This window comes from Marmota flaviventris, chromosome 8 (assembly GCF_047511675.1).
Source record: "Marmota flaviventris isolate mMarFla1 chromosome 8, mMarFla1.hap1, whole genome shotgun sequence".
NCBI classification, from domain to species: domain Eukaryota; kingdom Metazoa; phylum Chordata; class Mammalia; order Rodentia; family Sciuridae; genus Marmota; species Marmota flaviventris.
In genome coordinates, this window is record NC_092505.1 from 14,473,175 (window position 1) to 14,494,308 (window position 21,134).

Below are 21,134 nucleotides of genomic sequence, written 5' to 3' on the forward strand. Positions count from 1 at the left end.
CAGTTGGTAGAGTGCTTGCCTCTCATGCACAAAGCCCTGGATTCAATTTCCAGCACCTCATACACCCCAAAACAAAAGAAAACAAAATAACCCAATGTATTTTTGATTGGGAAGTATCTGAGGCTTCTGGGCAGGTTCAGCAAAACAAAATGACAAAAAGTTAGGAATAAAAGGGTGAGTTCTTTCAGTCCATAATTTTTAAAATCGGACGAAATGTTTTAGTTTTGGATTGGTTACACGGAGATTTCATTACTTTAAAAAGTTTTGCTGTTCATTTTAGCATATTGTTTCTAACTCCTTTTCTTCTTTCAGGAGGACCTGGAATGGAATTCTCTTCATCAGGTTATTCAAAAGGTATCTTAGGCTTTTTTCTTTCTTTTTTGTATTTGTAGGTATAGAAAAGTCAAAGCCACAGTTATATTCACACACTGAATATGGCCAGGTAATCGGGTATCTGTGTTAGAGAACTTCCTTACTATTGTAACTTCCTTACCTTAATTTGAGAAGACATTTAGTTTTGCCTTTTTGTACAGTTATTCTTCTGGTTAGGCATATCAGGGAAAAACAAACAATTTCTGGGAAAGCCAGTGTTTCTTTCCTAACAAGCAATGCAGGGAGAATTAAACATTTTATTATCTTTTAATTAAGTATGCAAGTTGCTACTCTTATCCTAGGTACTTTATCTTTTGTAGAAGTGAATTGAGTGGTTGTACCTTTGCTAGAACAGTTCAGAAAATTAAATTTTCCCTACTCTGGAATACTGTGAAGGCAAATTAAAATATTCCAGCTTTTGTGTGACATGTAACTTGACTTAATAGGAATATTAATGGTGAAAATAAAGAACACACAACTTAGAATTTTAAAAAATGGCTTAAGTATTCCTTTCTAATGAAGATATGTTATAACGTTTTTCCAACTAGAATGACTAGCCATCTAAAATTCTTCCTCCTTTTAAAGCATTTGTTGCTTTTTTGTTTTACAAGTTTTTTTTTTTTTTCTTTTTTTAAAGTTAATATAAAGTTTATCGTCCTTTCTTCCTTCCTTCCTTCCTTCCTGGGAAGGAAGGGAATTGACTCAGGGCCTTATGCATGCTAACATTGATTTATATATATCCTAACTCTGTTCCAACCATTTCTTAATATACGGTTCAGTGGTGATAAGTATATTCACATTGTTGTGCAACCAGTCCTTAGAACTTTTTTGTATTGTAAGACCCATACTTGGTGTATATTAAACAATAAGTTCCCATTTTCCCCAGTAGTTTACTTTTACAAAACATACAAAATTTTACATTTCTTATTATTCAATGAACGTATAACTTACCAGGCACACTATTAATTTACTCAGTGCCTCCTTTCCCATAGCCAAGCTACATGAAATGCCAAATTATCACACGGCTGCTTGATAAGCCTAGAATTTCAGCTGAGGGAGTCAATAATTAGAATGATGAGTACTGTTTTGGCAGTACTGGGTATTGGACCCAAGGCCTCAGGCTTGCTAGGTAAGCACTCTACCACTGAGCTACATCCTCAGCAGGGGTCAATAATTAGATAAACATAGACTGATAACTCCTACCAGGTAGTCCTAGTATTCAGACCTTTTTAGAAGAATATCTGCTTCCAGCATACTGTTTGGAAGTTCCTAGCTAGTATTTGCCTCCTGTGTTTCTATGACTCATTAGCCTTGCATCTCCTTACAGCTGCTTGGATTTTTACATTAAACATGTCAGTGCATAAGATGTTGAACTTTATGACTTGCTAACCTGAGAGACGTTTTACTCAGAAGTTTTTTTTTTTTTTACTACAAGAATTCTATAGAATAGGTTGGATTATTTGGTAAATTAATTTAGGAAAGCCAGTATTATAGCCATTTAAATGCTAAATATTTTTAAATGATTTATAGAACCTGTTTCTTTAGGTAGAGTTATAAAATCAGTTTATTTAAAAATGAACCAAAAAAAAACAAAACTGAAATTTGGAATCATAAAAGGACCTTTGGGTTTCTGTAGGTTAATCTTTCTAGTTTTCAAATTAGTAGATAGGCCCAGGATGGTTAAGAGATTTGTCCAAGGTCATAAGGCTAGTTTAATGGTAAAGCTTGGACTAAAATATAAGCTCTGATTACTTATAATTTTTAAATAAAAGGATAAGCAGTTTATCAGGCACTACCCAATCCGCACTTGGATTTTTTTTTTCCAGATTGCTTTGAAATGAACCAAGTTGCAAATTCCTTTCTTCTCAGCCCATAAAGCAAAAGAAGCTCTGGGAACATGGATCAGCATGCTTTTGGGGGTGGATTTACAAGTTTTTTTCCTTACTTCTCCACCCAATGCAAATAAATAAGTTGCTGTCAGATACCTATCCCCAGTAATTCTGTTTCATAGAATTTGGGGAAATAAGTCCATTTGTTCATATTGAAGTAATTTACCATTATTATACATTAATTGTTCTTTAATTTTAGCAAAATTAATGAACAAAATGTCATATCTATAGAACGTTTATAAATCTTATCTTCAAAGTTCATCCATTCATTATTCATTGAACATAACTGCAGTGTTGATAGCAGGTATCAAAGAAGTTTAAGACAGTCTCTGCTCTCAAGGAACTTACAGTCTCATTGGAAAGACAAGACATACACAGATGAAACATTTAAGTAATAATACAATCCAGTAAGTGCTTTAGAAATTCAGAGAAAAGCAGTGATCTTTGTGGGCTAGAGCGGATGGGGGAAGATGTCATAAAGCAGGTGGGATTTAAACTGATTTTCAAAGAGTGGATGGGGTTTTGATAAAGAAGAGGGGTAATATTTATGGTTGGGAGGATAAACATTGTAACACATGGAAGTGTACATGAACCAGAGGTAGTGGGGAACAGGGTATATACCAATCTTTCTTGAACACTAGGATGAGGAGGAGTGGGGGATAAAGTTACGGCCATCATGATGAAGGGTGGTGATAATGGTACAGATAATAATTTAGAAATTTGTACTTTTTGATCTTGCTTCTAATCTTTGCTTTAATTTTATGGTTTTAGGCATGTTCTAGTTCAGATAAACATGCTTTAGTAACTTCTTGGCTAAAAGGCAATATCCTTGGAGAGAAACTGGTTGCCTTGGCAGATGGTCTTTGTAATAAGAACTTGGAACCCACCTTGTCTTCAGATTCTCACTTCTCGGAAGAATGGACTCTTCTAAGCTTGGTATTATCCCAACATGTTAAAAATGGTAGGGAAAATATGTTTTTTGTTCTCTAGCAGGAGATAATAATTTTTTTCACCTTTTGAGGGGATTCCTTGCTCAGATTGCAAATTATTGGTTCAGATTAATGAGACTTATTCAAATATCTTGATTTTTTTTTTTAAAGTACACTAAATGTTTATTCATCTTCATAGTGTGACTCCAAAGGTATTTAGTATTTTCTATTCAAAATGTTTTGGATATGGCAAAGCTACTTTTAATTTTGTAAACTATTGCAATTTTTTTAACTTAATTTAAAACTGCTTTATCTTTGGACTTTTATGTGTCAGGACAGATTGATTTGTTAATGTAATCTTTTATGTAATACATGAGCACCTTAAAAGACCCACATATAGGGCTGGGGTTGTGGCTCAGTTTTTAGAGCACTTGCTTAGCATGTATGAGGCACTGGGTTTGATTCTCAGCACCACATAAAAAATAAACAAAATAAAGGATTGTGTCCATCTATAACTAATAAAAATATTTTTTAAAAATTCACATAAAAAAGCTAATTCAAGGTAAGATATTTTAAAATACACTGTTAATATTTTTTATTTTTTGTTTGGACTTTTTTTTTTTCTAGATTACTTGATTGGAGAAGTATATGTTGGAAGAATTATTGATAAACTTCATGAAACTCTATACAAAACAAAGACATTGTCAGAAGCTGAAAATAGTGATTCATCAGTGTCTTTTATCTGTGATGTGGCGTATAACTATTTCAGCTCAGCAAAAGGATGCTTGCTAATGCCATCATCTGAAGATTTATTATTAACTCTCTTTCAGTTATGTGCTGAGAGCAAAGAAAAAACACATTTGCCAGGTAATAGCCTACTGCTCAAATATTTTGTTGGGAATCTCCGGCTCTGACCTTCATAGTGAGTGTAAGTGCCCAGGCTTTATTAATTGAATCATAACGTGTTTGAAAGTTTAAAGCATTATAAGTAAATATCTACAATCTTGTATAAATCAGTTTTAGAAACCAAATTAAAGATTAGGTGTTACTTGATCAAAGAAATAGTTTTGGAAGGGGGTATAATAGATAATTTAGAATCTTAGCCTCTCTACTTAGTAGCTCTGGCAGTTTGCTTAATTTCTTGATGCCTCAGTTTCCTCATTCATAAGAAGAGGGAAATCCTATTTCTTTGTTATTGTAAGAAACATTCTGTCTTGGTGCATATCAAAATGAAGTTGAGATTATGTGAGATCATTGCAAAACTTTTTCTTGCCCTATGTGTCAACTCCCATTTATTTATCAAAGGGATATAAAAAATGATATGATAGAGAACCCTTCTTCCCCAGCCCCTTCTTTAATACTAACTTGTCTGTTTGGAAATAGTGATCTCCTTATTGTATCTCCAAAAGGAAAACTTCTTTAGTAAAGAAGTTCAGAGCAGTAAATGACTTAACTTATAAAATCTTACCATTTTACATTTATATGATACAGGCTAGCTTGTAGTGTTGCATGTGTACAGCACAGTTAATTTTTAGCAATTGAATTTTTATTTTATTTTTAAAATGATATCTTAAATATCACAGATCTGCAATGAGTTCTTTAAGACATTTTGTATTGATGAGATTTAATTCAGTGAGATTATAAATTCCTATTAACATCTTAATTTTAGATTTTCTAATCTGTAAACTGAAAAATACTTGGCTGTCTGGTGTAAATTTATTGGTTCATCAAACTGGCAGTACACATAAACAGAGTACCTTCCTACATTCGTCTGCTCTGTGGCTGAAGACACAAGCTCAGTCTTCATCTTTGGATAACACAAGGTAAATTTTTTGTAGACAATTGCACAGTGTCTCTTTTATACCAAACCATTGTCCTTAAATAAGATTCCATGATTAGTGTGAGTGCCTATGAAAAATAACTTATAGGACTCTAAGAGATGATGCAAATATACACATTTTTTTCCAAAACAATTTTTTTAAATGATCTTCCATTAAACTTTCAATTAATTGAAGAATGATTTGTTTTATCTGCTGGACTGCTAATTTGTGGTCAGTGATATGGTGTTATTACTATCCTGTATTGAAGGCTGGTGTAGATTTTTTAAGTGTAATCTCTCATGACATGTGTATTCATTGTTCTTGGTTGTTTTATTGAATTACAAATATATTTCACATATCATACCTAAATACATATAATAAGAATGGAAACAGTGCCTATAGAGGTTTTTGGGGTTGGATCAAAGAATTGTGCTCTTTTCATGAAATAAGGTAGTTGTATTTCAGAAATATCGGATCTGAAATTGGTCTAGTCCCCTTCATTATGAAATAGAAGCAGCTCTCTATTTTGTTTGACTGTATGTCTACAGGGAAGAGGGCGTCTTTTACTGCTATTTCTATTTTTGTCTTTTTTCTTTCAAGTATGCTATTATCTATTAGAGTATTAAAGCTGGTCATAGCATAATTACAACAGTTAAATTCTTTACATTATTTTCAGTCTGCAGGTCCTCTTGTCTGCTGTTGATGATTTGTTAAATACACTTCTAGAGAGTGAAGGTACTTATCTTTTGGGAGTTTATATTGGAAGTGTAATGCCAAACAACAGTGAGTGGGAAGAGATGAGACAGTCTCTTCCTATTCAGGTATGTTTGAGATTGGAGAGTGCATATCACATTCTTAAGTTTGGATTTCATACAGACTTGAATATTTTATTTTGTTCTGGGAAAAGAAAAAAAATGAGTATCTTGTTTTGCCTTTGACATTGTCAGAGCTGGGTGTAAAGGTGAATGAGACTTGGTTTTGTCCTTAGAAATCTTGAAGAAATATACATGTTGATAATTTCCTGTAATAAAAACCAAACTTCCATGTTTTTGAGGTTTTATTAATAAACTATACATTCTAATAACCTCAGCTGTTTCCTGCATGAATTACATAGATAGTAAATAATTTAGAATGTTAATGATTTTTGTATATAATTGTATGTATTTTTTTTTTTCACAGTGGTTATACAGACCGCTTTTAGAGGGAAGACTGAGTTTAAATTATGAGTGTTTTAAAACAGATTTTAAGGAACAAGATACAAAAACACTTCCCAGCCATTTGTGTACTTCAGCATTATTAAGCAAGATGATCTTTGTTGCACTAAAGAAGAAAATAGTCCTAGAAAATAATGTGCTTGAGAAAATAAGTAAGTAATATGAGAATTCAGATATAATGCACAAATAAATATAATTTTAAAATAATATTTACATAGTAACTTAAATATATAAGAATCTTTAGCTTTCTATTAATTATTTTAGTGATAGGAAGCTTGCAGTTACTTAAGTGATGTTAAATTGCAAATTGGATTCATATATACTGAAATCTTGCTATAATTTGTTAGCTGTACATCAAAATTTGGTATAAAATCAGTTATCAAGTTGGTATGACATAGGGAGAAGGAGAACCTGGGGCACATGCCCTAAGGAGAGTGGTTGTGAAACTTTGGTATGTTTTTATCAAACATTCTGAATTTTCCCTTGATTTTTGAACTTCTGTATTTTTTTTTTTGCACTGGGTACTTGAACTAGGGGCATTTAACCACTGTGCTATACCACAGCCCTTTTAATTTTTTTATTTGGGATAGGGTAGTATTTCATTAAGTTGTTGAGGTTAGCCTCAAACTAGTGATATTCCTGCTTCAGCTTCCCAAGCAGCTGGGATTATAGGTGTGTGCCACAGCACCCAGCTGAACCTCTCTGTAACTTTAAATTTGAGCCCTAATTATTTTTCTGACAAGTGGAGGTTGAAATGTTGAATTTCAAAAGGACTTAGAACCTCAGGAACTATTTCCTCATTCGGAGACCTGGATTAGATGGAAGATAGCCTGCTTTCTCCTTAAGACTGTATTCTTTGCTTACCCCATGGGCATCTGTCTTTTGAGATTACTCCCTGACTTTGTTCTCCCTTGAATGTCTATCTGCTTTCCTAAATAAACCTGTTTATGTGTTTTGGCGGGGAGGGGAAGAACAACAACTGTGATTAATGGTGTGGCTTATACAGATGGTACTAAAGGTAGAGGATTTGCACTGTGTCAGTTTTCTTGTAATCTCTCAGCTCTAACACAGTTACTAATAGAAGAGAATATATGCTCTGTGGAAGTTAGCCAGCTGCACATTTCATTGAGGACAGGGGGAGGCAAATCCACAGTTTACAGTTTTGCTCAGAATTAATCTGTCCAAACAAAAGTGGAAATTAGAGGAATAATTCATTTTTATTAATTGTGCTGCTAATTCTTTTTTAAAAATATTTTTTAGTTGTTGCTGGACCTTTATTTTTATTTATGAGGTGCTAAGAATCAAACCCAGGGCTGGGGATGTGGCTCAAGCGGTAACGTGCTCGCCTGGCATGCCCAAGGCCCTGGGTTCGATCCTCAGCACCACATACAAATAAAGATGTTGTGTCCACTGAAAACTAAAAAATAAACATTAAATTCTCTCTCTCTCTCTCTCTCTCTTAAAAAAAAAAAAAAAAAAAAGGAATCAAACCCAGTACCTCACACATGCAAGGCAAGTGCTGTACCACTGAGCCACAACCGCAGCCCCCATGCTACTAATTCTTATCAACCCTATCACTTGATTTCTAAAATTTTTGTTATTTTTATTTTTTAAACTTTTTTTAGTCATACATGACAAGAGAATGTATTTTGATATATAATACATACATGGAATGTACATACATATTTTGACTTGATAAGAGTTACATAGCTTGTGAAGGTCTTTTCTGAACTAGGTCTCAAGGCTTCTGACTCCACAATCTGTATGTGGTTTTAGAAAAGGGAGCTGTGATTTTTATGTATTATAAACCTATGAATGCCAGGTTTTGTGATAGACACTTGATCATTTAATTCTCACAACAGTCCTGTGAGATAAGTTGTAGTGTCCTCAGGGTTAACTATGTATATACAGTTGAGGTGGACATAGAATTGAATCCAGACCAGACTACTCTGTTACTTGGGCTCATGGTGGTGTTTTTTTAACCCCCTTCTCCTGTCATATTTTTAACCAATCCAAAAAAGCATCAAGAAAGATTTGAAGAGGAATGGCCTTTTGTTTTGAGACTGAGTTTCCTAGTTTTTTTTCCAAGTTTCCTAATCTCAATCCTCTCCTAAGCCTCTTAAGTGGCTCAAACTAGGGCACAGGCTGCCCCATACCTGGCAAGGGTGATACTTTGTCAGACAACTCTTCTCAGTTTTCATTATCCTTGTACATCTCAAATCAGATTTGAAACTCATTTTATAGATGTTTTGAGGTAAGTGGGCATAGCAGTGTTAGAAAATGAGGCATCGAAGTGAAAATGATTGAAGAGTTTAGTCACATGTACACTTGATAATTCAGTCCTGTCCATTCTGTTAGTTGCAGAACTGCTCTATTCACTTCAGTGGTGTGAAGAGCTAGACAATCCACCTATTTTTGTGACTGGATTTTGTGAAATGCTTCAAAAAATGGATATTACATTTGATAACTTTCGTGTGCTTGGTAATACTGCTGGCCTTCTACAGCTTCTGTTTAATAGGTAAGAATCCTTTTCAATTTCTATTTTTTAAATGACCGTTTTAGTTGTGTATGATTTTGTCTTCTCTAAGGGATAAGCCCACTTCATGCTAATGTTTTGGAGGTTTGATTGAAATAATCCGTATTCATGATAAATACTTAATGGATATTATTGAATATTTTGGGGGGGATATTTGGTCTTGGCTTGTATATTCAGGGAGCAGATGTTGATGAAAGAAATAGAGCCCTATAGAAAATTTTAATTTGTTATGTGTGATCCGTCCTGCCTCTACTTTCAGATTCAATCTTTATTACATGTTCTGGGTATGTTTTAATGTTGCAATCACAACATGAAGTAAAGGAAAGTACATAATGAAAACAGTCATTGTGGATCTTATGGTAGTTAGGTATTTGATTTTTTGAAAAGACTTTTTGTTTAAGAGGTTATCAGTTGTTTATAATAGTCTGAGCATGTTTTATAGTGGCAGAGGACCCTGACTTCCTCTCCAACCCCAACCCACAAATTTGACACTCACAACTTTCCTCAGTGGGTATTAGTGCTTGTTGGGTTTTCACCCTAATCCAGACTAACTATCCTCTGGGAGATATCCTTTTCTCAGCTATAGTCTCTGGTTTTCAAGCTCATCACCTTTGTTGGGATTTGAGGGACTTTGGAATTGACTTGGAATGAGAGCTCAGTCTCAGTTGTGGAAGGAGTATTAAAAGCCTAAATTCCCAGTCCTTTGGGTAATTATGATACTTGCTTGGATGTGAAGTTTTGGGTGAATCGATGCCTTCACAAAGTGATTTATTTTAATTCTGTAAAAGTAGTCTAGATAGCCAATGTTTAAAACTCTTTTAAGAATGCTTCCCAAATGCAATGTAATTTTTTTTCTTCCTTGTTTAGATCCAGGGAAAATGGCACACTCTGGTCTCTCATTATTGCTAAGTTGATCCTTTCCCGAAGTATTTCATCTGATGAAGTAAAGCCACATTATAAAAGAAAAGAAAGGTATTCTTATTTAAAAGTTTTTACTTTGTAATTTGTTATAATTGCTTACCTGGCAATCTCCAATTGATGAATAATGTTTAATGAATCTGAAAAACAAGGTTTAGGAAATGAGGAAATTAAAGAATGAAAAGTAAAACTTTAAAGCAACTCATGTTCTATATTCCCCCCAAATCTTTTTCTGTTCCCAACACACTTCTTTCATCATTTTATTCACTATGTGAAAATGGTTTATTTCTCTTCTCTTAAATAAAGATTATCCTATGAAATATGTTCTAGAAATGCAATAAATTTGTTACAGAAGTAGATTGTGGGGTTGGATATACTAGTGTAGCACTCAGCATTCACATTATTACTTCAACTTTATCATCAGCTGAGATTCACAAACATTTTGAATTGAGTGATTCACCAAGAAGAATTTTTAAATGATATGTATATATTCTGGCATAGTAAAAGTCTGAACTAAATTTTGATTTTTATAGATCTTACCTAAAATTTGTTTTAGAACTTTTTATTTGGGATAAGTAGATGTGCTAACATTGTAAAAATAACTCAAAGAATAAAAATGACACAAAGAATAAGAAATTACATTGAGGGCTGGGGATGTGGCTCAAATGATAGCGCGCTTGCCTAGCATGCGTGAGGCACGGGCTTCAATTCTTGGCACCACATAAAAATAAAATAAAGATATTGTGTCCACCTAAAACTAAAAAATAAATATTAAAAAAAAGAAATAATATTGATAGTGTATTCATATATATGTATATGTAATATATATATCTGTATATATACATATTTATAATTATGTGTGAATGTTTGTACATTTTTATTTTTATTTTTTGCAGTGCTAGAAATTGACCTAGGGCCTCATTCATACTAGGCAAGGGTACTGAACCATTGCGCTATACCCCAGACCGTTGGTATATTTTTTAAAAAGTCATACATAGGGGACAAATTATGTTCATCTAAAAAAATTAAGACTATATAGAAAAGAGGAGCAGTAAAACAAAACAAAACAAAACCAAGTACAATTTCATCATCTAGAATCAGCAGTTGTCAGTCTCATTATAGTCAAGTATTTATATAGTGGAATTATTAGTTCTTTGGAATAGTTTGAATAAGAATTTTATGAAATAACTGTACATGTAGAATAAATGTGATTCATATTTTTTCTTTAAACAGTTTCTTTCCACTAACAGAAGGCAATTTGCATACCATTCAAAGTCTCTGTCCATTTTTGTCAAAAGAAGAAAAGAAAGAATTCAGTGCTCAATGTATACCTGCTCTTTTGGGTTGGACTAAGGAGGACCTTTGCAGTACTGATGGTTAGTTGCCTGACAATTAATATTTCATTATCTTAATAATTACTTGAGATGAAAGAAGTATTTTTTTTAATATGTAAAAGTAAATGTAGCAAAGCGATAAATTGAATTACCGATGTTTTGTTCCTATTTTATGCTTCTGTTATATAACAAGTTGATAAGACATTAGGATGACCGTGCCTGAAGACTGGATTTTATCATGTTGTAGTTAAGGAATACTAGGTCCTTAAGGAAAGATTTACCCTCAAAAAAAATAGTCATGTGATCATTTCTTTTGCATCTATAGCTTTTTAAAGCCATGCCTCATTTTTCCTGGTTCAGCCAGTGATTGAACATGTAAAGGCTTTTGCAGTATTTGAAACTTTTTTTGAATTCTCTGCACTCTTAGTTTATTAGTTTATTTATTTGTTAACTTAATAAATGCAAAAATCTTCTGTATTGAAGTCTATTGTAGAGAAGACAGACATAAGTAAAGTTCCATCATGTTGTAAATGATGTAGCAAAACAACAGTATGGAAATGGTAGAAAGGAAAGAGTTTCCATTTTGCTTTGAGGGTATCAATGGAGATTTACAAACACAAGTATTTCAACTAGGTGTTGGAGGATAAAGCACCTTTACATAGTGGGACATAGTTGGGAAAGAGCATTCCTGATACACAAAATCATACAAGGGTACAGATAGTTCTGTTCAGCTGGTATGTAAGGTAGAAGGTTGGGAATAGAGGGTGTTAGGATGCATGAGAAGATGGATTTTGAGAATTGTAGGGATTCTAAAGTTTCAGACTCTGTAAGAGCTGATCAGATTTAGAATAGTTTTTGTTTTGTACTAGGTGCTGTTATGGAGATAGGATCTCTGGCCTGTATTAATATGCTCATTTGTTAACTCTTTCATATAAGCCTTTCTAAAGAGTTTTTGATTTGGGCACTTCTCAAGAAAGAGTTTAGCTTTTCAAAGTAGACTTTCTTTTTTAGAGTAGCAATATAATTCAAAAATTTTAAACTTTTCTTTTGATTTTTTTATTCTAGGAGGTTTTGGACATCTTGCCATTTTTAATTCTTGTCTGCAAACCAGAAGCATAGATGATGGAGAGCTGTTACATGGTATATTAAAAATTATAATATCTTGGAAGAAAGAACATGAAGATATTTTTCTTTTTAGTTGGTAGGTGATTTTATATTTTTTTCTTCCCATATACAAGGTGGACCTAGGTTATGTATAGTTATAATTTTGTATAGTAATAGGATGGTAGATATTTAAGTCAGTTATTTACAAGTATATGATTTAAAATGAAGTATTTTCTAATTGAATATAATTCTTTAATATGTTTTGATTGTTTTGTTTTTATCTTCACCACAGTAATTTATCAGAAGCAAGTCCAGAAGTACTGGGTGTAAATATAGAAATAATCCGGTTCCTTTCCTTATTTCTGAAGTATTGCTCATCTCCTTTGGCACAGAGTGAATGGGACTTCATCATGTGTTCCATGTTGGCTTGGTTGGAGGTAAATTAACTTGATATATCTTTCCTTCTTTTTGGTCTTTGTGCTTACCTGTGTTGTATCAGAACTATTTACTCATTGGTGGTACTGGGATTGAAACCAGGGGCACTATACCACTGAGCCATATCCTTAGCCTTTTTTATTTTTTATATGAGACAGAGTTTTGCTAAGTTGCTAATGCTGACTTTGAACTTGCTATCCTCCTGCCTCACTCTCCCGAGTAGCTGGGATTACAAATGTGTGCTACCATGCCTGGCTACTCATCACATTCTTTAGGTGATTTTAATTAGTTCTTTTTTGTAGATATTATACTCACTAGGTACTATTAGGCAGACTAGGAAAATGACTGATGATGACTATCATCATAATTCAGTGATGAGATCCTTGAGCTGATATTAAAATGTATTTAAAGAGGATATTGGTATTCTTTTTATGACCCAAAGCAACCAGAGTTTGCTTGTGGCCTTGAGGATGGCAAGTCAGTCAGGACTGAATTGTTTTTTGAGTCTCTGCTTTACCTGATTATTAGCTGTGTGACTTGGGATTTTAAACTTGAGCTATATGATTTAAGTTTCTTTATTGTAAAATAATTTAGTGTGCAACTTGTAACAGGGCTATTGAGGTGATTGGAAATGCACATTTAATGCATAATTGTAACTGATGTTAGATGTTAATATTTTCTTCCAGAGTTTATAAATAAAAAAGGGCATCTCAGAATAAGTTGTTGCTAGTATCTTACTTTGAAAAAAGTTGTTGTGATGTAACATACATAAACTTCTTCAGACTATACACTTCAACTGCTTTTTATTTTTTAATACAGAGAAGTATAAGAAGAATTTCCCTTTTTTGTTCATAGTATTCTGGTAGAAGTCGGCTTACTGATTTCATTTCTGTTGTTTCTTCAGACAACAAATGAGAATCAGGCATTGTGTTCTGTTCCACTCATACAACTGTTTGCCTGTGTCAGCTGTGATTTGGCCTGTGATCTCAGTGCTTTTTTTGATTCAACAACTCTGGATACCATTGGCAATCTTCCTGTAAATCTAATCAGTGAATGGAAAGAATTTTTTTCCCAAGGCATCCACAGTTTGCTTTTGCCTCTTTTGGTGACTGTTACAGGCAAGTAAAAAAGGGAATAATAATGAGAATGATAGAAAATAACATGTTGAAAGTTTAAAACAACAGCTTTAGATGTTTGAATTGAATAGTACTATACAGTAAAAGAAAAGAGAAGAAAAAGCTTGTATATGATGCTGCATTGCAGTATGGACACAAATAGAAAAATGGCCAGTGTATCCAAAGACCATTATACATGAAAATAATAGTAATTCAGGTAATGTGAGTAGAACATCTTTATTGAATATTTGTTTGCTTTCTTAAAGAATGTAGTAAAAGTCATTAAAACAGTTGATTAACTGAAATAAGTATTCACTTCTTATTTCTAGTTAGGAATTCTGTAATGTCTATGTCTAATTTTCATTTTCTTAAATGATGTCGATCATGAATCAAGCAACTTCTATTACTAACTCTCTCTTGGTATGTGTGTGTTTTTTAATTTGTTTTGTCAGGAGAAAACAAAGATCTGTCTGAAACATCCTTTAAGAATGCAATGCTGAAGCCCATGTGTGAAACATTAACATACATCTCGAAGGATCAGCTGTTGAGTCAGAAACTTCCTGCAAAATTGGTTGCTGGCCAAAAAACAAATTTGCCAGAACATCTCCAGACTTTGTTAAATACATTGGCCCCATTACTCCTCTTCAGAGCTAGGCCTGTGCAAATTGCTGTTTATCATATGCTCTTCAAGTAAGCAATTAAGTGAATATTACCATGGTCTAACAAATAGAATATATACATTTTTTTACTTTTAATCATTGAAAAAAAGCCAAATTAAAAATAAAAAGGAGACCTGACTGTTTCAGGAACAGGAATGCCAACTTGTTTTTTTGATCTTTTTGGTCATTTTTTTCCTTACCCAATTTATGTTGAAATAGTTCTGGCCATAGATAGTTATTTTATAAAGGACTCACTAAAAGGTATCTTCATTATAAGCCATGCATGGTGGTGCATGCCTGTAATTCCAGCAACTTGGGAAGCTGAGTCAGGAGGATTGCAAGTGTGAGGCCAGCCTCGGAATCTTAGCAAGACCCTGTCTCAAAATAAAAAGTAAAAATGGCTGGGGATAAGGCTCAGTGGTTAAGCATTGCTGGGCTTAATCCCTGGTACCCAAAACAACACAAAAGGTATCCTCATTCAAAATAAGTATTAGTCTTTGTGCTCTGAAATATGGTATAATAATTGATAATCTAATTTAAACTATTTAAAATAATCTATTTCCAGATTAATGCCTGAATTACCACAGTATGATCAGGATAATCTAAAGTCATATGGAGATGAAGAAGAAGAACCAGCCTTGTGAGTAGCTTTTTGTTTTATTTTGTCCTTTTTTGTTGTTGTTTGTTTGTTTGTTTTTATAACTTGGTTTATTAGGTTGTCATAATCTACCTTATGTCTTTTTAAGACTAAACAACACAGAAACTCTCAATTTAGAGTACATATTCATTCTGTGGATAGACTATTTTAAAGTTACCTTGAAATGTAAAATTTACCCAAAAGGGTTTTCTCTTTTAATTGTTTCTAAATCACATTTTGGCTTGCCTATTATTCTGTAAAACTTTGTTTGGCCACATAGTAGCTTTGGAAAAGGGTATGAGTTCAATATCTATTGAGCTTCCACTTTGTGAAAAGTATTTAAAATGCTGCGGAAAGAATACAATAATGAAATATCGATGGTACTATCTTGTAATAAAAGGTATAGTGTATGATAAGTGCTAAGAAAAAGGAAGGATAGCATATTATGGGTACATAGTTATTGTACACCAGGAAGATAAGCCTTTCTCTTAAGGAAGAGACATTTAAACTGGACCTTTAAAGTTGGTTAACATGTATAACTAATTAGAACAAATTTTAAAAAATTAAAAACTAAAGTTGTTTAACATTTCAACAGGACAAAAAAATAGAATATAGGTTAAGAAAATGTCATGTGCAAAGCCACTGAGGCATGAATGTTCTGGATGCCCTTGGGGAATGTTGCCACTTAACATTTTTTTACTGTCAATATCTTCTTTCGCTAAAGTGTAAGCCCTGTGAGGGCAGGAATTTTTGTCTTATTCTTTACTATATCCACAGCATTCAGAATGGTTCTACTGTTACTTGTTGAATGAAAGAAAAAATAAACCACTAGATACAGAGTAGGCAGAGTCTGGTGGAAGATTAAGCTAGAAGAGTAGTCAAGGGATCAGGATAAGTGAATAGGTGATGTCCTTAAAAATGGCTCTGTGTGTGTTTGTGTGTAACTGGGGATCGAACCCAGGGTGCTCTGCCACCAAGGTACATCTGTTTATTTTTTATTTTGAGATAAAAATCTCACTGTGAGACTGGCTATGAACTTGTGATCTTTCTGCCTTAGCCTCCCAAGTAGCTGGGATTAGAGGTGTGTGCCACCACATGTGGCAAAAATGGCATTCTAAATTAAGATTTGAGACTTTATTTGGTAGGAGTTGAGATACAACCAGCTGATTCTAGCAATAGTGTGAGGCATGAATTATACTTAAGAAGCAAGCAGAGGAGGAGGCCATTACAGAAGTTAAAAAGCAGCATGTAGAGGGCATTGTGAGAAGTAAAAAGATTTCAGACCTGGTATTTGTAAGGTGTGGCAACTATTGTTAAGGAATAGAGAAGTCCTGGTACTTGAAGATAGAGATGTTGAAGATGTAAAGGCAGAAAAGCCTGAATTTGTGGTCTGAAAGAAGGAAGTCACAGAGAAAAAAGATCACAGAGGCAAAAGGAGAAAATTGAGGGTGGGGCACATGATTATAAAACAGTTTCTTTGGAGAGGCAGGACAATTACAAGTTTGAGACCAGCCTGGGCAATTTAGTGAGACTCTGTCAAAATTAAATAAAAAGGACTAGGAATGTAGCTCAGTTGTAGAGCAGTTGGTTAGCATGTGCAAGGCCCTGGGTCAAAAAAAAAAAAAGAAGATGTAAATAATCTCTTAAATTCTCCTGGAAGTGTTAATTAGTTCAGTAAAGGAGAAAATCAACTTACATTGTTGTGAATTAATGTGAATGTTAAATTTCCTGAGAATGCTATATCCATAGCCCTTTATTTTCTGAGACAAAAGTCTCATTACATTGTCCAGCCTAGTCTTATGATTATAAAAGCACATAATTATTTTCTGTTTATTCTTTTGATAAATCGTGATGATTGTGACATTATTTATACTGCTAAGTAGAACGTATGCAGCAAAATAGAAAGTAAGATGTAGTGACAGAGTTCCAAGTCTGAATCCTCCCTCTGCCCTTTAGAGAATGATAAAGGATTTGGTAAAACTTGTAAGACTTACAGTTCTCCTGACTAGCTGTTGTACTAATCATTTGACTTCCTGAATGTGTGACTTTTATCTATAAAGCAGAAAGTTGAAATAGATGTTTTTCAAGTGTCGTAAAGTGCTAACATCTAGGGTCCATTTTTTAAAAAATCTGTTTATATTGTTTTAATCCATGTCAAATGTAATTTAAAAGGAAAAGGACAAGTACCTTTGTATAGAATGTACAGTCATAGCATCACACCACAGGGCCCACAGGATGGGCGGGGAGACAACTTTTCCCTGGGAAGAGCATCTCTATTCCCAGGAATGGTTCTCAGCAGAAGGCTGGGCAGCTGGGGGCACCTTCAGTCAGCCCCAACCTCATCTTCTGCTTCAGCTCTGGACCTACTTCCTGCCCTACTCTCAACTTGTTATGAAGAACCTCATGAGCTAAGACTAAAGAGGGTCATGTCTCTCAGGGCATGTACCTGATATCTGGGAGGAAAAATATACACCACTGAACACCAAGCACATGAGAGAGGGAAGGGATGACTGGAGTGGGAGAGGCAGATAGGTGCCCTAAGAGGGGATGGGCCAAGCCCTCAGCCAGCCCTGAGGGAGGCACTGCTTCCAGAGGTTCTTAAAAAAAGAAGAAAATCATACAACTAAAGCTAGGGGTGTAGAGGGCAAAGGAGTTGTCCTATTTATAACAACACTGTAAATATACATGGTCTATATTACATGCACTTCAGTCTGGTGTTTGTATGTCTGTCCCTCTGGGAGCTGTATTTCAAGAGCCTTGCCTCTCTACTCCCCACCCCATCTCCCTACCCTACCCTGGGAACAGAGGCCCAATGGGTATGGTCCCCAGGCTTGGTGGGAGCTAGCAGGCAGGGCCTGGGCCTCAGCCTCCACTCTGGCTCCAGAGTCCTGTGTGTGTATATCTGTGTGCATGCATGTGAATGTATGTACATGGGGACCCTGTGTGCATTATGTACAAGGGGAGAGGGTCACTGTCACAGAGGATGGGGGCAGGTGAGGCTGCTTGGGGCGAGGCCCGCCTGGGTGGCTAGCTCACAAGTAGATCCTCTGAAGGTCTCTAGGTACTGTGATGGTGTTGCACTGAGGGCAGAGCTTCTTGGAACACAGAGTCCACAGCCAGTGTTCCTGTAGTGTACAGGCCAACACTGGATTGACATTAGGGGCAATGAGTATGAATCAATGCAGATGAGGCATTTGTATTGCTCAGAGCCTTCAGGGCCTCAAACATGGTCACAGCTGAATCAGAGATTTTCTCCATGTCCCTGTTCTTGCTCATCTTCTGCATGACCTCCTGCTTGCTACTTTTTATCTTTGCTGGTGAACGGCATGTCATCACTGGCCCATTTAGAGAACTCAGGTGTGGCACAGGTCCTGGGAGGGCCACCATTTAGGACTGCTTCCCTGGAATGCCTCTTTCTCCTTGGCTTCACCAGGCTTCGCGCTGACACAAGAGATGACAACGTCTTCCTCCGTGTATTGTGGCTTCCCAAACTGTCATCCCCATCCACATCCAAGTCAGATCACTGTCCTGGTTCTCGCGGCTGTACATGAGGAAGCCAGAGCCTTGGAAGCTACCTTCTGGGAGAGCAGTGACCCATATCCGTCTGCCCACAGCACTCATACTTTTCAAAGCGGTTGCTGTTTTCTTGTTCTATGTTCACAGCATCATCCTCAGCCATGCAGGAACCTTCCTTCTGGGCCTCATCTTGCTTTTTCCATTTCATTTCCCCAATCTACACATTTAGTCAGGTGTGCTGGTTGGCTCCCAGTCTCAGGAAGTTGTACTTCCTCCCTCCGGTCCCCTGCTTCCCCGGCTCCCCCAGGGGGCTGTTCTAATGGGACCCCATAGCTGCCACGTGGTGCAGCCCCAGCCCCGGCCTCTGTTGCTCTGGGCCCCAGGTGGCGACAATGCTGGCAGATTCTAGGGTCCAAATTTTATAGCATATCTTTTAGATTTGTCATTTGTCGTTATGTGAAATTAGGAGTTAAAATTGGATGTATAAAGGAGAACATTTTTAAAAGGGTTTTTGGAAAATAGCGATTTAAAAAAAAAAATGCTTGAAGTTTATAAACACTGTCAGTATGTTAACTTTTGAAGAAAATGTTGCTATTTAAACATTGATTTCTAGGTCACCACCGGCAGTATTGATGTCTCTTCTCAGTACTCAAGAAGACTTGCTGGAAAACGTTCTGGGGTGTGTTCCTGTTGGGCAAATAGTTACTATTAAGCCACTAAGCGAAGACTTCTGTTATGTTCTGGGGTACCTCCTCACTTGGAAATTAATACTAACTTTCTTCAAAGCTGCTTCATCTCAGGTAAATAAATGTATGGCAACTTTTTATTTTCCTTCATGTTGGTGATCAAATCCAGATGACAACTTTTCTAAACACCATCCTTTTTAGAACAAAAGGGGACATGCCTTACGTTTTAATCTAATTTTATCTGACCAAGTTTAGATAACTCTGCTATTACTTACTTTTCTTACTACTTCCTTACTCTTCCAGATATAATTTTTTTTTTTGGCAAAATAATTAAGCTCTGAAATGCAACTTCATCAGTTTTTATTCTAACTGAATATAGTAGTCACATACCTATTTATTATAAGGAACAATATTTCATATAGTTTTTAATTTTGTACTGTCATAGTAATTTCAAAAGAACCGGCATGGAATCTTGTTTTTTTTTTTTTTTTTGGTGGTGCTGGGGGATACCGGGGATTGAACTAGGGGCACTCGGTCATTGAGCCACATCCCCAGCCCTATTTTGTATTTTATTTAGAGACAGGGTCTCATTGAGTTGCTTAGTGCCTCGCTATTGCTGAGGCTGGCTTTGAACTCTTGATCCTCCTGTCTCAGCCTCCCGAGCCTCTGGGATTACAGGCATGTACCACCATGCTGGCAGGAATCTTGCTTTTTAAAAGTGGTTACGTAAATGGAAATTTACCTATTAGAAAAATCAGTATTCAGGGAAAGATCTATGAGACATTACCTGTGTAATTCAAAATGTAATCTAAATGGAGAAAATATCCTATTGTAATTATTATGCCCGGAGTATTCCAGCAGCCACTAGATGTCTCTGTTGTCTCATGTTTGGGAAGAAAGCTCTCTCATTATCCAGGAAGAAATTGGGAAGATCTACTCTAGTTTTTCTTTCTTTCTTTTTTTTTTTTTTTTAATATTTATTTCTTAGTTTTAGGTGAACACAATACGTTTATTTTATTTTTTTATGTGGTGCTGAAGATTGAACCCAGTGTCTCACGCATGCCAGATGAGCGCTGTACCTCTATGCTCAGCCCAAGCTTTTATTTCTTTTAGAAAAAAATCTCAAATCTCAATTGAAAGCCTAATAAAATAAGTGCCACCTTTGACAGGTCAATACAAAAAGCATAGTTTATTACTTCATATTTAAAATGTGATTAAATATTGTGGTATTCCTTTCCACTGTGATTTTTTCAGAATTATTAAAGTTATTGTTTGTGTTGTTGCTCACATCCATATTGCGGCAGAAATACATCAGTTTATATGTCTTTACATTTGTATATGTAAGGAGAAGATCAAATCAACGTTGATCTAGTTGTTACATAGATTAGTTTTATTTGTCTTCAGGCCTGTCACAGTTTGTGACTTATACTGGTTTTATTTGCTTATGTTTTTCAAGAAGTCCTTGTTAAGCTTTTACATTTGTTTCTTAAAATATTGTTGATCTTTAAAAGATTGCAGCAGATTGAACCTCTGATATAGAAGAATTTTTTTTATTATCTTATATTCAAAAATCAGGAAAATCGCCATCTAGCATGTTTTTATTGTCAGGATGTGGGCAGGAGTGCAGATAATTATACAGCAACATTTATTATTGAGCCTGAAACCTGAACCGAGCTGTGAAGATAATGTCAGAATAACCCAGTAAATAAAGCAAATTAGATAAATCCTGAAATAAACAGAATTTAATTGGTCCTAAATTATGGGTTGTCTTAACGTTCTTAAAAAAAAAACTTCTAGCAAATCAAATTGAACTGGAAACAAAGCTCTGTGTTTTTTAGATTTATTGAAATATATTTCACATCCTATAAAGTTTATGCATTTCAAGTGTACAGTTTGGCTGTTTTAGTATATTTTTAAAGTTGTGCAACCATCACCACTAATTTTATAATATTTTTAAGATCCCCCAAACA

The 21,134-nt window shown here is 35.0% G+C and overlaps 1 protein-coding gene and 1 pseudogene across 2 annotated transcripts in view; one reads left to right on the forward strand and one right to left on the reverse strand.

The window, feature by feature from the left end:
• Positions 1-21,134, forward strand: part of Ltn1 (listerin E3 ubiquitin protein ligase 1) — a 45,988-nt gene that overhangs the window by 16,523 nt on the left and 8,331 nt on the right. For both annotated transcript variants that reach the window (XM_027929211.3, XM_071615108.1), the window contains exons 11-25: positions 313-354; positions 3,033-3,222; positions 3,818-4,057; positions 4,860-5,013; positions 5,687-5,831; positions 6,190-6,376; positions 8,583-8,742; positions 9,628-9,732; positions 10,912-11,054; positions 12,078-12,213; positions 12,409-12,553; positions 13,456-13,669; positions 14,119-14,356; positions 14,891-14,965; positions 19,092-19,278. In XM_027929211.3, coding sequence (XP_027785012.3) covers positions 313-354; positions 3,033-3,222; positions 3,818-4,057; positions 4,860-5,013; positions 5,687-5,831; positions 6,190-6,376; positions 8,583-8,742; positions 9,628-9,732; positions 10,912-11,054; positions 12,078-12,213; positions 12,409-12,553; positions 13,456-13,669; positions 14,119-14,356; positions 14,891-14,965; positions 19,092-19,278 — 2,361 coding nt within the window. The remainder of the gene's footprint in view (positions 1-312; positions 355-3,032; positions 3,223-3,817; positions 4,058-4,859; positions 5,014-5,686; positions 5,832-6,189; positions 6,377-8,582; positions 8,743-9,627; positions 9,733-10,911; positions 11,055-12,077; positions 12,214-12,408; positions 12,554-13,455; positions 13,670-14,118; positions 14,357-14,890; positions 14,966-19,091; positions 19,279-21,134) is intronic.
• Positions 17,995-18,761, reverse strand: LOC114087665 (E3 ubiquitin-protein ligase RNF220 pseudogene; annotated as a pseudogene).